Source organism: Crassostrea angulata, chromosome 3, assembly GCF_025612915.1.
Source record: "Crassostrea angulata isolate pt1a10 chromosome 3, ASM2561291v2, whole genome shotgun sequence".
In the NCBI taxonomy this organism is placed as follows: domain Eukaryota; kingdom Metazoa; phylum Mollusca; class Bivalvia; order Ostreida; family Ostreidae; genus Magallana; species Magallana angulata.
The window spans coordinates 41,501,348-41,514,838 of NC_069113.1; the positions used below are offsets into that span (position 1 = coordinate 41,501,348).

Sequence of the window (13,491 nt, forward strand, 5' to 3'; positions counted from 1 at the left end):
TAACAATTCCTTTCTAGATATAAATACTCAGACAATCCTTCATTCAGCTTCCTTAATTAATCGTCGAAATAAACAGCTAGCCTGTAATAAAGATGTCGCCGTTTTTATTTAACGTATTTATGTTATCCTGTTGTTCACTTTGATTAATAATGATGAATTTTCGATTGTGCCCAGGTTAAATTTCTCTTATATCTTGTATAGATCTAAAAGTAATAGGAACGAACATTCTCTCTCTCTCTCTCTCTCTCTCTCTCTCTCTCTCTCTCTCTCTCTCTCTCTCTCTCTCTCTCTCTTTCTCTCTCTCTGTTGATTTATTTTAAATTTATTCTTATAACAGGTTACCTACATGTACATCGTAGCTGCAGATCTACAGCTAAATTATTATTCAACAAAACAAGGATTTTGTTGTTTGGTAAAAAAAAAATCATCAGTATAAGCTACTTATCTAAATATTTAATATACAAAAAATAACATGCATCCCGGAAATATTGTTTGGTTTTCATTTCTATATAAAGGGCCATGGAAAATTTTCCTCAGGGATAGTGCCATCTATAAATAATGAGAATAAATTTTTGAAATTAAAAATATCAGTAAGAGTTTATTGATTTATCGGTTATCATAACACACAGCACTCTGTATACGAAATCAAATATTTACAAAATATAATAATTCTTGAACACAGTTTTGATTTTAAAACCGATGTGAAAGTTGTAAACAATTATCTTATAAGATAATATACTTTCAAATTTTCCTTCAAATCCAATTCTGTCTTTGTTATTTACATGCAGCGAGCATCATTATCTTGTCTTAAATCAAATCAGAAATCAGACATTTATAAATCTGCAGATCATTGGATTTCAGTGGAGAGGCTTCCATTATGAAAGCTTTACAATAACCATAGGCACACCCCTACCCCCCCCCCCTCCCCTCCAACCCATTTCACGTTTGTTTTTGCTTTCTAAAAATCTGAGGCTGATACTCACTTTCTAACATGAAAACAGTGGTTTGCATATTATTTCTTAAGACAATGAAACCTCTCCGATTCTTTGAGCTATTTTCAAAAATCGCATTTTTCGACTGACACATAAAAAGAAATCTCTCTCTCTCTCTCTCTCTCTCTCTCTCTCTCTCTCTCTCTCTCTCTCTCTCTCTCTCTCTCTCTCTCTCTCTCTCTGTATCATATCAGTCGAAATGCGCTTTTTTAAACAAGCAAATTAAAAAAAAGGACTAATAAGTTGAATTATCGAAGAAGTATTATGCACATACTTAATGAAAACATGATAAGAAATAAGTGTGAGTTCGGCTCGGATATTTTTTTTTATTTTCAATAGATTAAGATCGGGGGTATCCATGCCCAAGAGCTTGTGACAATAACTTGTTCTATGTTCTGCTGAAAACTTTTAATCAAACAATGTATTTCTGCATTGCGGTAAATCATAAAGTTGGAATATACATCGGATGGGTGTGGATACCAATGCAAAGGATGGGCGTGGATACTAATGAAAAGTATCAATTCCGTCTAATGCAATGGAACTGTTATAAAAATGAGACAAAGATTTCAGAGTACATGTAACGAGTCGTGATAGAGTTAATACAAGTACACACCATCACACAGGGGAGGGACAAGGAGGCCACTTTTTAAAGGGAGGCGTGGTTCCGAGCATAATTATAATTCCTTTGTAGGAAAGCGGCCGGATCCCTTCACCCCCTCTCTCTCTCTCTCTCTCTCTCTCTCTCTCTCTCTCTCTCTCTCTCTCTCTCTCTCTCTGACCCCTTACCCCCCTCCTCCCCCACCCCATTTGAATCTGCTCCTTTTACCAAGCATCGATGTATACATACCATCTCTTCTATTCTAAAGAAAAATTATTGGACGGTGTCTCCATGGATTCCTAAATATTTCATAAATGCTACTGCATTCTTCATGCCGGGGGGGGGGGGCTATAATCATGTATAGCAGTGCAATGAAGTAAGTTACTTGATTTAGGACATCATGCAAGCAGTGGAAATTTTCAGATCTCCGGTATATCTACATGTACACATATATATATATATATAAACATATGCCGGTTGCTATTTAAAACCCCGTCAATATAGTTCTTATCATATAGCTGGTCAGAAATTAGAACATGGTATAACAATGAAAACTAAAATTATGCATATATAGCTTACGGTGGGTATTTAAATGGTTACCTACTTTAATATTACAATATGTTTAAAAGGTTCTGGACTTTCTCAAAGCAGTTGGGTTTCCCATTTCATATAGCATAAAATTAAATATTACGAAAGTAGTGAAAGAAAAAATGGGTCTCGTTTCGGCATTCCCTTTTAAGGATCTGCACGTCTGGGAATGATGTATGATTTATTTCAAGGTCCTTCCTTGTTATTAACAAGTACATCTTATAATACTTTAAGAAATCATTTTTCTTATTATTTTTTTTTTTGCATAAAAACATGAAAATCATTCCATAGCTAATGTACTGTACGCTTTTTAACTGTTTATTGAGAGAGAGAGAGAGAGAGAGAGAGAGAGAGAGAGAGAGAGAGAGAGAGAGAGAGAGATATTAAAGTTTAAAAAAAATGTTACTTTCAACGAAGGGTAATGTCTTATCGAACGCCCTCCTATTTACAGATCGTTCACCCTCCAAGACAACGTCCTGTGTAGGGCTTACTTTTATATGTATGAATCGTATTAAACCTTTTATCTCAAACACATATAGCAAATGGTATTTTTCAAAAGGATTTTAAACCACCGAGCAAAAGTTTCTTAGGACATGTATAAGTGACGGTAATAGGTCCCTTTGCTGAATTTTTCATGGAGTCGAAAATACGAGTTTATCAGTTCTTATTTGACAGTATAACCTATATAACAGTACTTAGTCGGTTGTACATGTACTTCGGAATTCGCCTTCGGGGCTTCATGCGTTTTCTTTCACATTCATCATTATTCACTTTTAGCAAAAATATTCATGGCTAATGGCGGAAATCAACATGGTTAATTTTGATTTTTGTTCCATCAGGGAAAGATAAGGGTTTATTTCTACATTACAGAAGCTATATTATTTATGCCCATTGAAATATGAATAAAAAGATATCGAGATCTAACCAAAAATATGAATGATAGCTAATTTCCTTACTCCGCGTTTTGTAGGAGACGTAATGAATTCATCATTTATCATCTACTTCCTAATCTAATTAACATGTAATCATCTATAAGACTGCTACATTCTTATATCTTTAATCCACTGTACGTCCCTGTAAGGTTGTGGTTTATTGTACGTTAAACATCAGACTGCGGAGCTCCATGTGACATTAATATGATAATGGCGAAACAAAACCAGTTCGTGACATTTCCTGGATTTTTCGGCGAAAGGTTCCATCTCCGTTATGCTGCATTGTCATTGTGAATCAATGCAAACCTTTTATATCTTACTTTGATCTACGTACTATAAAAAATATATAAATCATTCTTAAATATGTGTACAGTCTTATCAAAGATGTTTCGTCCTACAGTATAATCTGACTGTTCGATGATGCCAACAAGGCATTGCACGAAATTGAGAGCTTGAAGAAGATAAAAAAAAAAAAAGAGGAAATGTTGCAGTTTTCTGCGTTGTTTGAATCGAATATTTAATAATGCTGGAACCTCTTTTTATGATACAACGTTCAACAATTGTTCTCCAAATAGATTTGAAGAATTCAAATACTGTACATACATAAGTTAACATTATACGGATATATTATATTTAAACATGTTAGTTAAAGTAAATATTCCACTCTGTCATCGTTTACCTTTATCATAGATCAACAAAGACCTATTCTGATACCTCACCCAATGTACAACCGTTCATATTGCGTTTGTTATTTTCAGAGAACTTAATTCGTCTTTAGGACAATTAGTATGCAATTAAACAAAAATGGTTAGAATGAATATGCATATAAGCTTTTGAAAACACATGTTTGCTGAAAATTTCATGGCTATATTTGGTGTTATAGACAAATTAATGCACAACGTCTATATTTTCAAACGGTAAATTTCGATGTTTAATGTGTCCGGATTTTATATGTTACAGAGCCATTTATTCATTTCATTAAAAATGTATATCCCGTTTCCCGAAATCAAAAATAAATTTAGAATATATTTGGTTTAGCGCTTTATCATAGCACAGCGATAGCTGGTAACACAAATTAAATTAAATTCATGTATAATGATGAATTACCCGATGTGAATTAATTTATACATACATGTATCAATAATGTGTCTGTAGCAGCAGATCAAAATTTTATTACTAGATAATATTATATTGTATCATTATCTGTTGGAATAACTCTATTCTATTGGTATATTTAGACCACAGGCACCTGACATTGTATATATATTTTTCTCGTAACTAAAAATGTATATACTCTACATAATAATAGGTAGATGGTACATTTTTTAACATTACCATTTTTCTGTCTATCATCGTATGATAAAGTTCAACACAGTGAATAATTGGTTTTTAGAAAAATTTCGGAATTCTTAAAACAGTGTTGTATTCGTGTTTTTGTGGTTTGGCGGTTTCCATTTCCATCACACGGTACATTTACAACACCGCAAATTAAACATTCTAAATTTATCTTCTATTTTAAGAATGCTATTACCTCTACGTATTTTTTAGTTTTTCCTTTGCACTTTTCTATGTTAAAAGACCGTGCAAAATATGATCGAAAAACACTTAATTGTTTCTCAGAAATGAAGTGATTCCTTTATATTTTGAGGCAAACTTATTCAAATTCGGTGTGGTATATGCGGGGCATTAGCCACAGAAAATTAATCGAACATTAGCAGGAAATATAGATTTATACATGTATATCAATTCTTAATTAAAAATGACTTTTCGATCTATAGATGAAAGATTCTATAAAGTTAGTTCTTGAAATAAAAAAACTTAAACATTTTTTTTCCGAAGATAAAAATGGATTAATCCGGATTTGTTTATTCCTAGAGGATAAAATCTCGCGATGAAAAATTATAGATACAATTCATATAATATATCAAACTATTTAAGAAGAGTTTCTAAGATATTAAATATATTTTCCTGATATAAACGTTTTACCTGTAATTGTACTTTGATGTCGTCAGGGATATATTTAGTTAATTTAGTTTTAGCAAGTTCTTCTTTGTTGCATGATTTAACCGTGTGTGCTGTTGGGAAATCCAACGCACGTGGATCGTTGTGTTTATGATGAAGCAAATAAAAATGTTGTTTGTTGCTTTTTCTTATATTTAGCTTTGATGTTTGTAACAAGAACTATTCATCAATAATTATGTGTAAGTACGGGGTGTCACGAGCTCTGTGAGGGTTTGGAAAGGGGCCCATAGGCGCGGATCAAAAGGGGGTTCAGTGCCACCCTCTGGAAAACTAAATAAATATTTAAATCAGATAGCAAAGTTATCGAAAATAGACCTTGGATTCTCTCGATCCCAGAAAAAAATTATCCAGGTTAGGACACCCCCTCCTCCGCACGCATGAGGTCGAAACCCCGGGGGGAAATCATCGCTATTCAAAATAGCTTCTCGAAATCTATCAATATTTTGGCAAATGATTCAATAAAACCGAATGCAATTGTAATGATTCAATAAAACCGAATGCAATTGTATAACGCCTCGTCGATGTCTTGAGTCATTACGGAGTTCCCCCAGTCATCTGTGGGTTCTGCCAAAAGTTAAGGCATTTCCTCTCTACATTAAGCATTCATTCTCTCGGTATTTGAAGTGAATTTCCGTCGTAGCGAAAATAAAGATGGTGATTCAATGAATCTCTGAAAAGACACTATCAAGAAATCATAACTTCCTGCCTGTCACAAGATTTCGTGAATTGAGCACCAAATTTCATTGTTATCTACATTTTGCAAAATGCCCGGAAAATTGCCTTCAAAGATAACAATCCTATTTCTTCCGAACTAGGACACAATGCTAAAAAATGCTCAGCTAAAAAAATGTTCTTATTTCGTGAAAAGTCCTGTCCTTTTGTAATATGGCAAGCACTTAACGACAATTGATAGTGGACACATTAATCTTGAAAATCTTCTCAAATTAACAATTAGGAAGTCCGTTAACAAAACTGGGATTTTTAGGGAAAAAAGTGATAAAAAAATGGAAGTTTATACACAAAATCCCAACATGAATCCTGTTTCCTGGCATCTGGCTTCTATACCGCATTGTGGTCCCTCCTCCAGCTGATAGGAGGGTGGTACATAATGATCGTGGTTTACGACGATGATTTCACCGAGGTGTCACCGTGTCAGATGTAACTGACACCCAAGATTTATGAAACAAATACTTCATTATCTATTTTCAAAAGTCATATTGACTTACAAGATTCGTGAATATGATGATTTAAAGTTACTTCACCGTTTATCAGCAAAATAAAATTACACCCCCTTTACCCATACAATGTAATGAAATTACAACCCCTTTACCCATACAATGTAATGAAATTACACCCCCTTTACCCATACAATGTAATGAAATTACAACCCCTTTACCCATACAATGTAATGAAATTACAACCCCTTTACCCATACAATGTAATGAAATTACAACCCCTTTACCCATACAATGTAATGAAATTACAACCCCTTTACCCATACAATGTAACTTCGCATCTTCCTTCATGTACTAGTTTTCAGTAACTTCTTTTGTTACTTGATACCGTTTCCTAATCTCGCAAACTACATGAGCATTAGGTAAAAATGCAACTTTATAAGGAAACATATTGCATGTACTCATGCAAACAAAAGTTCTGTACTTTATATGGGAAATAGATTCTGTGTCATATCTTACACAAACACATACACTGTGAAATACATTTATTCACTTAAAGAAAACACAGTAATATTTTTATGATTATTCGATTTATTTCTCAAACAGATAAAAACAACACAGTGGAATGGAATAGATGTAGATCTTCCTCTACTGACCTGTCTGTTCACATACAACATTCACAATAAATATACAGGATTTCTACAGCGATTAGTTCTTTATACTGGCATAGGGCAAGTCCAGCTGGCACCTTTACATACAAAATTTTCAAAGATGTTCAGACCCATCATACAAAACTCAAAAAATCTTACACATGGTAAAAAAATCTCATGCATGTAAAAAAACACATTTTTCCTACATAACTTCCCGCTACTACTGCGAGATTATACATATATATCAAACATGTATTCCTTTAGATGAAAATACTGGAAAAAATTGTTGTTTTGTTTTTTTTGTTTTTTACAAATAATCACAACCATGGATTAAAGTTTGTAGTTTGAGTTTCCTGCCAGAGTTAGACTCGTATTTATCCTCGTAGGGACGAAGTTATCACAGATTGTGCCGGGAGTCATCTCGGGACGTCTTGGGCCGACCCAGTTGTGAGCATGACAATTGGAAAGTCATTTCAACTCTGAAAAAATACAAAGTAAACTCAACATTAGGATCAGTTCCATTAGAACTTAAAAGAAGGCAAAGTAAAGTAAGTAAATTTTCTGAAGAAAATAAATCTAATTTTAGATTCAGGGACCGTTATCTTACCATATCTTCCTCACTATCTGAAGAGTCATCGAAAGCAACATTTTCCAGTGACCCCCCGTATTTCTGCAATTGATGCACAATGTCGTGATAATTTCGTCCATCAGCTAACATGATGGCTGTGAGTCCACTGTACGTTCTGGAATGAAGGTTGATGGTGCTGTATTGCAGCAAAAAATCCAACAACAAAGTGTTCCCAGTTTCTGCAGCATAATGGATGACACTCTTGCCACTTTTTCCATCCTGGAAAAAGAGAAAAAAAGAACATTGTTAATTAAATTTTCTTGTTCAAGCCACAAAATTCTTACATACATTGCAAACTGTTGTGTAGTGAGTAGCGGAAATACCACACAGGTATAAATTAACGTATTCATATTAAAGGTCACACATGATCTCATAAATCTTTCATTTGAAGGAAGAGCTTTTTTGATTGGTTAATAGCTTTGCATTGTTTCAGACAAGGCTGTCTTACCTGTGTATTCAGGTTGGCTCCTGACATCACTAAAAGACGAATAATTGGGAGATGGGTGTTCTCTGCTGCCAAGTGCAGACAAGTCTGACCTACAAAACAAAGAAAAACATACAATTCTCTATGAATAAAAAAAATACTTCTTCCTCTATGAAACACTTATAATCTGGCTAAGAAGTAAATATGAATACACAGTTATAGTTTTGCAAATTTGCATGCATACCATCATAATTTCGAGCTTCCAAGTCCTGAGAAGTTCTTTTGCTTGCAGTACTAGCAGGTGCAAGCAAGATCAGGGCGATATCGTCATACCCCTCTCTACTGGCAATGTGAAGGGGAGTGTCCCCTTTAGAATCCCTGGCCTCAATGTCCGCTCCCCCATCAATGAGGGCCTTGACAACTTGGGGAAGTCGTGTCATGACAGCCAAATGAAGAGGGGTCTGGAGCATGTTGTTGGGAAGATTTAACCAATCTCTGCTAGGGGCTTGCTGGATGATATACAGAGCAATTGGCACCAGTAAATTGATGATTGCCATGTGTAGTTGCCTATAAAAAAAATATAGATATTAGATAATTTTAAGTTTCAGGTTTCATAATGATTTTTTCATCCATTCTTCTGATCTATTTTTATACTGCTTTTATCACCATATATCTTGTGATTTTTCAATTAAGTAAACACTATTTATAAAATTTGAGTGATCATTCAATGTTGACATATATCCAATATATGTGTCAGCTCAGTCAACATGTTTATTCATGAGTGAATCGGGAAGTACGTCTGACTCATTTGCATAAAGCTATCGTTTGACCTCGCGGCCGATCACATGCCCTACACGCGTGCGCAGTACTGGAAATCCCCAGATCGAACAAAGGTCGTTAACTACAAACCCTGCACCCTGCACACAAAAGTTTAAATTTTATATAATTTTGCAAATTTTAAATAAGATTGCGAACTTACGAGTCTCCATCATTATCTTGACTGTATAGCTGGAATACTTCTGGTGATATTTGGGGAGTTGGATCATGTGATAATTCACACGAAACTTCCTTTCTGTCGTAGCTTATATAACCATCATCCAGAGAGCATTTTGTTTCCTCTGTAGATGGATAGTTTTGAGAACCCAAAGTAAGCCCTTCCAATTTCTCCTCAATAGTTTGAGTGTCTGGGCTCTTCTCGGCAACTACGGGAAGAGACCCAGCATACGAACTGTAGCAACTTTCCACAGATCGAAGATCCACACCGCTGTCGCACACAGAATCGCACTTGTCTGACGAAAAGTGGTGTGCAGACTTTTTCAAATATTCTGTTGAACCTCCAAAAGGTGCACAGTCTTCAACCAAATCATCTTCAGCCAAATTTTGGTGGCGAGCAAAGTCTCTGTTCGACATTTTCAAATAAATATGGCTGCGATCGCTTCGTACAAATACGCTAATCAAAATCACACTTTCAGTTGAAAAAAAATCCAACAAATGTATGACTATATAAAGTTCCTGTGTTAAGAGATACACTAATACGTGTGTCGCTGTCTTCCGACTTTCAAATGGCCCGTCGCCCCGACGATGTTTATATTAAAATGCAATGGTTGGAATTCCCGTGATGACGTCAGTGGAAATCCCCGTCTACAGGCCATAGACATATATTCATTTTCACGTTTTGCACAAGAGAACGAAGAAGCTTTTATAAGACCTCGGTACAAATACTAACTTTAAAATTTTTATAAATATATTCTTTTTAAATTATTTATGTCTTTTACTCGGGTGTCGATTGTTTTTTGTTTTTTTTATTACATAACGTTAGAAAATTCAAATCACATGTAGATCTATATATATACGTAGCTCGGGTAAGTGGAATTTTTACTATTGCCATGCCTTTTATAATGGAATATCCATTGATATTGATACCGTATTTAAAAAAATATAAATTTGTATTTTACAATCTACATCACATGCAAATACCAATGTATTACGCATTAATAATCATGTACATCTATGATAATTATTTAGATCTGTAACACATGAATAGGGAGAAATATTATGAGTCTTGTTTCTGTTACATTTGGAAACTTTTTTGCTTTTATTTTTTATTGATTTATTGAATGGTGCTCTTATCGAATCTGAAAATTGATTGATAAAAAACAACAGAAACTTCGTTTTTCAATATGTTCAGAAATTGGGAATTATTCACCCCCCCCCAAACTTTGTCAATTGACAAATAATTTTATTTAAATAATGAATAAACAAATATCAAATTAAACACAAAAAAACTTCAAGAGAAACAAAATGAAATTGTTTACGGGATTATGATATAAACAATATTATAATAGCTTTATTTCAGGTTCGAATTTAATATGATGTGTATGTCATGATGATATGTAGCAATCTCATGAAAATGTCGTTTAGATCTAACATTGTTAACTGACTAATCATTAATATTTATATTTGAAATTATGTTATCTTCTTAGGACTTTTAAGGCATGTAAGTTTATACCGGACATTTCAGAATTTCCACTCAGAAATCCCTATTTATATATATACATTTTATAGGACTTTTAGAAATTAAAAACACTTCAGTTTTGCATAATGTAACACCCAAAAAATGATACTTCGTCCGTTAGAAGATCCCACAAAATAATCGTGTAATTGCAGTCCACGGATGCTTGCAGACAGACCCATCTTTCCAAGTCAACATAAATAAATGTTTATGTAGAGCAGAGCGGATCAGAAACCCTTGACTTGGGCATCGTCTCAAGCCACGGGTTTTGTGTCCATTCTATTTCCACAAACGTTTGTGGAAATAGAATGGACACAAAACCCGTGGCTTGAGACGATGTGACTTGGGAAGATAAGACAGACCTCGTAGGGCGTATTTATAAAGGCGATGTGTATGGGACGGGTAAAAATCGTTCTTTGGATTTTTTTTTTTAAAAATGCATGGGTTAAATTAAAATGTAATTATACAATAATATTTGTCTGTTGACCTCTCAAGGCGTTTAAATCGATTGAGGGTGGCCACAGACAACTGTAAACACCCATAAACAGTGCACACATGCATCTGTACATAATATGCGTTCATCGGACATAACCAACATTCCAGTAAATGCCGGGAAGAGCAGATCGGTTCAAGGATGTATAATTAAGGTTGTTCTTAACACAAACGTTCAATTGTGTAATTAAGCGACTCGCACACAGCTTTCTAAGAGAAGCAACTTCCTTTGAACAAAATTAAAGTTTTACAATTTTAAGTATATTAGCATTGGCAACCACCCTGCATTTTAAGATATCACATATTAGCATGCGCGGACCCAGACCTTTTTTCCGGGGGGGGGGGGGGGGGCACAGTTATTTGAGGGTTGTTTTTTTTTTTGGGGGGGGGTGAGGCATATTTTGGGGATTTTACCATGTAAATTTAAAGAAATTTGAATTTTGCAGACCCCCAGCCGCCTTCTAGATCCGTGCATGTATTAGGTTTTCATTTGGTTGAGACATTTTCCAAAATAATGTAATACAGTGAATATTCAAGCATATTTAGGTTCGATTTGAGTTATACAACAAAAATCTCTGAGTTTTTCAAACATTGCAATAGATAGTGTAATTATTGGCATGCTGCCAAAATATGTTGTATAACTAAAATGCACTGTAAATAACGTTTAAACTTTAAAATCTTTTTAGCGACTAAATATAGTGTTTAGAAAGACCAAGATCAAAATAAAAATGACAAGTACATTTATCGAAGGTTCATATACGATAAAATTTATATAAACGGTTCTATTCAGTGTGTACATGTATTAATAGATTAAATTTAAATGTTCTATATTTTATTGTATATTAGACTATCAAAATTGTCATATTTACGCATATTATTTTTCCACAGAGGATACAACATTTGTAAATGATAAACAGTTTACGTATTAATAAATCCTGAAAGTAAAAGTACTCTTATTGCATGTACTACTTTTTACTTTTTGTTATTCAAACAATATATTGTAATATTTAACTAGCCGCTCAAGGTAATCATGGATAGATCGGGATTCCATACATACTAATCGGGATAAGAAAAAATAAGAAAGAAAATCAAATAACTTCTAAATCATAAATGATCATGAATTTTGAGAGAGAGAGAGAGAGAGAGAGAGAGAGAGAGAGAGAGAGAGAGAGAGAGAGAGAGAGAGAGTGAGAGAGAGGTGATTACAAAGATGTTTCAAAAAGTATCATTCTGCATTTTTAAAACTCTGATGAATCACTCACAAAGGAATACATGTAAAACAATATATGTCTGACAACCAATTTTTCGATTTATCTTTTATTATTTTTCTTCTAAAACTGCAATTTGCGGATACGAGATACTTCTATATCAGGAATCGGAACACTTGAAATATGTTAAAGAATTTAGTTACTTAATGATTTTGCACTGTATACTATTTATGCACTTGACTCACCGTGATTTTCTATTTATTTGATACGTAATTTGTCAAAATTACGCGATAACACGTGATTTTGAAGTTTACGTAACCTTCAGTTCTAGTTCCGACTAGTTTTTTCCAGAAAGTCTTTTTTTGATCTAAGCGAGACAACTCGTGCAGCGAAATAGGGTTTTGATTGTCACATGACTACATTTGGAGCATTTCGAACTATTTTACGCTATCGGAATGCTCCTAATAACGTCATGCGACAATTTAAAAAAAACTAATGTTAGAAAATTGTGTATTTTCCTTTATATATGGAAATAGAGAAGAATGTACGTGATGTTTGCGTGATTGGGGAACAGTCGTCGTTCTGTATTAACTGCCGTGTTAGCTCATACAACATGAAAAATATCTTCGCAACATACTAGAGTTTTCATATTTTAGTTCAATTTCACTGTTTACGTAACAATACAAAAAAAATTTGTCGAATTTAAGTTTTAGTTTCACTTCGATTTTTTGCGATGTATATGTAATTATACCTATTTTAGCACTTGACTGATCGTATTTTCCTTTTTGATATAATACGCAGTATGTCGTTTATTACGCGATTACATTACATAAACCTTCTGGTTCTAACTCGTTGTTTCCAGAAAGTGTTTTGATCTTTTGATCTAAACGAGAAAAATCGAGCATCAAATACACAACTGAAATGGTAAAACATTAAAGTAAATTGGTGTTTGGTTGCGTTTTAAATAATATAGGTAATTGCATGTATATGTATCTTTATCAGCTCTCTCTCTCTCTCTCTCTCTCTCTCTCTCTCTCTCTCCCGCTCCGTTTCCCGGGGTCCTTGAATCAATGCATTCACAAATAGATCAAACATAAAAATGGATTATACTTCTGAAATTCGCTGAAGTTGATTTTGATCTGAACACCACAATGAATACTGTGTATAGATATAGCGGTAGTTCTTTGTTTCCACTTTCAATTAAAATGTATGAGTTTTTTTTATACAATTTTTTTAAATGTAGATTACTAGAATGGTGATGGTTTTCATG

At 33.9% G+C, this 13,491-nt stretch overlaps 1 protein-coding gene across 1 annotated transcript; it reads right to left on the bottom strand.

Moving 5' to 3' along the window:
- Window positions 1-6,878: 6,878 nt before the first annotated feature.
- LOC128178157 (NF-kappa-B inhibitor alpha-like) lies at window positions 6,879-9,600 on the bottom strand. Its single transcript, XM_052845194.1, has 5 exons — window positions 8,989-9,600; window positions 8,254-8,576; window positions 8,034-8,122; window positions 7,565-7,804; window positions 6,879-7,436 (listed from the first exon to the last, which is right to left on the bottom strand). The coding sequence occupies exons 1-5, from the start codon at window positions 9,417-9,419 to the stop codon at window positions 7,431-7,433; spliced, it is 1,089 nt and encodes a 362-aa protein (XP_052701154.1). The 5' UTR covers window positions 9,420-9,600; the 3' UTR covers window positions 6,879-7,430.
- Window positions 9,601-13,491: the final 3,891 nt, after the last annotated feature.

What these genes read in the sequence shown, in the direction of transcription:
- LOC128178157 (XM_052845194.1), bottom strand. Translation starts at nt 9,419, where the DNA reads ATGTCGAACAGAGACTTTGCTCGCCACCAAAATTTGGCTGAAGATGAT. An exon ending in GGAAGCTCGAAATTATGATG is followed by an intron (nt 8,123 to 8,253) that starts GTATGCATGCAA and finishes TTTGTTTTGTAG; the next exon opens with GTCAGACTTGTCTGCACTTG. An exon ending in GAGCCAACCTGAATACACAG is followed by an intron (nt 7,805 to 8,033) that starts GTAAGACAGCCT and finishes CTCTTTTTCCAG; the next exon opens with GATGGAAAAAGTGGCAAGAG.